The 3,838-nt window shown below is 37.9% G+C and overlaps 1 protein-coding gene across 2 annotated transcripts in view; it reads left to right on the top strand.

Moving 5' to 3' along the window:
• Positions 1 to 835: 835 nt before the first annotated feature.
• Positions 836 to 3,838, top strand: part of ZBTB46 (zinc finger and BTB domain containing 46) — a 79,055-nt gene continuing 76,052 nt past the window's right edge. For both annotated transcript variants that reach the window (XM_029911763.1, XM_029911762.1), the window contains exon 1: positions 836 to 1,796. In XM_029911763.1, the coding sequence (XP_029767623.1) occupies positions 860 to 1,796 (937 nt within the window). In that variant the 5' untranslated portion in view covers positions 836 to 859. The remainder of the gene's footprint in view (positions 1,797 to 3,838) is intronic.

The following is a 3,838-nucleotide window of genomic DNA, read 5'->3' as shown; positions in this document are numbered from 1 at the left end:
AACAATATAGCAAAGTAAATGGCTAGTTTCCATTGGCTTTTACTGTTTGAGTATTTAGAGTATTTAGTGTGCTATATGTAAGTTTTTTTTTTTTTTTTCCCCCTGAGGAAATACTACTGCTACAGGATACTATTCAGTGGTTTGCATCCGTTAGCATAGTTTCAACTCTACTTCTTGTTAATCAAATCTTAAATGATAAAAAACTGACAGGTATTTTACCCGGACCATTTCAATAACACAAAGCTTGTCTACAACACTAATGTGTTGCACATTAATTGGACCATGCTGACTGCTGGTGTGCACTAAAGATTCCCTAGTGTTCTCTGACTTAGTGCTGCTTGAAACAGTACTATGTTAAAGCACGCTAGGGAACCTTTAGTGCACACCAGCAGGGTATTCACGCAACAGTTAATGCACAACATGTTACTGCACTTCAGAAATCACACCTCCCATAGTGTGCATTATCCCACTGTGTAGACAAGCCCTTATTGATAAGCTTTTTCACCATAATTCTGTTAATTTTAAGTATAATCAATGGTACATGTAAAATAATGTCTGAGATGTTCCTGTATATTTGAGATTGAACTTCCACTCTGATTTCTCTTAAAAATGTGAATTATTTGAATACTAGCATTATGGATAAGATTAATCACATAAGGAACACACTATCTGTGCTAGGCAATAATTTTTGTTTTATGGTGACAAGATAATCCTAGAAGAGCATTTAGTGTGGTGCAGTTTCATTTCCTTTCACCAGTGCTATTGACAAAATACATTTTTACGTTTGTTTTGCATTTTGAAGTAACACTTTCCTTTCTCCCTCCAGAGTCTGTGGACGAGAAAACACAAAGATTCCCAAATGAATAACCGAAAGGAAGATATGGAGATTGCCTCCCATTACCGTCATCTGCTTCGTGAGCTCAATGAGCAGAGACAGCATGGCATCCTCTGTGATGTTTGCATTATAGTGGAGGGGAAGATCTTTAAGGCTCACAAAAATGTTCTGCTCGGGAGCAGCCGCTACTTCAAGACTCTTTACTGCCAGGTGCAGAAGACATCTGACCAGGCCACAGTCACTCATTTAGACATTGTAACTGCACAGGGCTTTAAAGCCATCATTGACTTCATGTATTCTGCACACTTAGCATTGACGAGCAGAAATGTCATTGAGGTGATGTCAGCTGCTAGCTATCTTCAAATGACTGATATTGTACAAGCGTGTCACAATTTCATAAAAGCAGCTCTTGACATAAGTATAAAGTCTGATGCCTCAGATGATCTTGTTGATTATGAACTTGGGGCCGCTTCCAGCAGTAGTACAGATGCTTTGATTTCAGCAGTGGTGGCTGGTAGGAGTATTTCTCCGTGGTTAGCTCGACGAACAAGTCCAGCGAACTCTTCTGGAGATTCGGCCATTGCTAGCTGTCATGAAGGAGGGAGCAGTTATGGAAAAGAGGATCAGGAACCAAAAACAGATAGCCACGATGACGTTTCATCCCAGTCTCTTTGGTCCGGTGACATGGTCTATGGGTCTTTGCGTATCAAAGAGGAGCAAATTTCACCATCTCACTATGGAGGGAATGAATTGCGTTCTGCCAAGGATAGTGCAATACAGAACGCTTTCTCGGAACAAGGAGCAGGGGAGGGCTGGCAACCCACTGGACGCAGAAAGAATCGAAAAAATAAAGAAACTGTGCGTCATATTACACAGCAAGTAGAGACTGACAGCCGGGCAAGCTCTCCAGTGCCAGCTTTTTTATCTGCCTCAGGATGGCCGTACAACAGTCGTGACTCAAGTAAGGGTTTTGGTTTTTTTTTCTTTTCATTTTCAGCAATGAGCAGCTGTAGTAATGCAAATATAGACAGTATTTGGCTTATGGCACCCTGTTGTCATTCACTGAAATAAAAATATTAAGAACTTCTGGGGATTGATAATGGAATATAGAACCTTTTATCTTTAGGTCATTTATCCAAACTTATCTCTGGATAGTAGAGAACTGAAGCCATAGTCATCTCATAGATATTAATTTGTCTGTGAATAAAATAGTGCCTTAATTCAGGTCCTGGATGTACAATTGTCTGTCACCAAAACTGCCATTCTTAGTAGCAGTGTTGGTAAAGGATTGAAATTGGACTTGCCCACCTGCTAAAATAATCATTTCAGGTCAGGGCTGAGGAGCACTGGTTGTATAGAGTAAGGAGTCTTTTAATTGCTACTGCATGTGCTCTAATCTCTCCATCTTAATGAGACTACTGTTTCTAACACTGCCTTCTGGTACCTACAGAAGCGCCAGTTTCACTCTTATGGCCTACTTAGATCACTCCTCAATGGAGGAACAGCTATGGTGTTGACAGAAGGGGCAATTAAGGACAACATAGCATCCACGTTCCTCCTTAATCAACTGTCAGCCAAGTGTTTAGTGGCTTTAAGAATGGAAGTCCTCATGTAGTTTTATGGTTTAGACCCTCTATTAGTTTATTATGAATATCTGCAGTCTTTCAGATGAGCAGCTTTAAATGCGTTGCAAGGGAGACAAACACTCTTCGACTGTTTTGAATCTTCATCAGTGTTTATCTTTAAAATAATATGAAAATTGTCTAGCTACATTCACTTTATCCACCAATTATTTAGGTTCAAGAATAAATATTTGCCTGTCAAAATTATGGCTGAGATTTTCAAAGGAGCCTGAGCATGTTAAGTGCCCAACTGCCATAGAATTTCAATGAGTACAAGGTGCTCAACTCCCTTGGCCTTCTTTGGAAATCCCAGCCTGTTATGAGTTATTAACCAAATCTACGTTACTGCATGCTGGTATGTAAAGCCAGGAAAAGGGGAGGGGTGTGTGTGTGTGAGAGAGAGAGAGAGGTGTAATGTATAAAGTAAATACGATTATGTTTTCATATATCTTGTAAGAAACCACTATAATTTTAGGAAAAAATTCTACATAATTGATACTATTTGAAGTTGAAGGGCAGTATTAGTGAAATATTTGTGGTCTGGAATTTGAATGTTAAATGTCATGGAAAGTCAAATTAGATGGAATGAGTAACAGTCTAGAAATATTTTTGGATTTATTTTGTTGTGTGCAGCAACAAGCTTGCATATAATTTTGATCATCCTTATTGGTTTAATGATAAAAACCTAAACAATTTTAATTTAAAACCAACAATGCTAAATGATAATATTGGCTTACAATGAATTTTGGATTTATAGTTCTCAAACTTCAGAGTATTCTTGAATAAAGCCTGTTGTTCCCGTTAAGTGCCTATGATGTTATTCAAGCATAAGTATTTCTGGCTTGCACACCACCCCATAAAAACCACTCAAGCATTTATATTATTCACACTGCGGACATTTTTGGACTGGTTTATAGAGTAAAATACAGGTATGCTGAAATGGCTGCAAAAATGGAACTGCAAAACTAATTGCAGGGATATGTTCGAGGATTGTTTTTAAAAGTATAGTTTCTTAAAACATACGTCAGAGATATTGAGTGGCATAATACAAGAGATTCTGCTGTTGGAATTAATAGGGTCTGTGTCACTGAGTTCCTAATTATTAAGATACTGAACAGTATTAACTTGAAAATGGTCACAAAAACACCCTACCCCCACCCAAGAGATTTCCAGCATTGATTCAGAGCAGTCTTCAGACATCTGCTTCAGTGGACACTATCAAATAGTTTAGGATGGCCTTAAATCTACATTTTGTGTGTTAAAACTAGGGCTGTCAAGCGATTAAAAAAATTAATCATGATTAATCACACTGTTAATAATAGAATACCACTTATTTAAATATTTTGGATGTTTTTCTACATTTTCAAATATATTGATTTCA

This window comes from Terrapene carolina, unplaced genomic scaffold (genome assembly GCF_002925995.2).
Source record: "Terrapene carolina triunguis isolate 2854851 unplaced genomic scaffold, T_m_triunguis-2.0 Scaffold130, whole genome shotgun sequence".
In the NCBI taxonomy this organism is placed as follows: domain Eukaryota; kingdom Metazoa; phylum Chordata; order Testudines; family Emydidae; genus Terrapene; species Terrapene triunguis.
The sequence above is the reverse complement of the archived record's forward strand: the minus strand, read 5'-3'. Positions and strand labels throughout refer to the sequence as shown.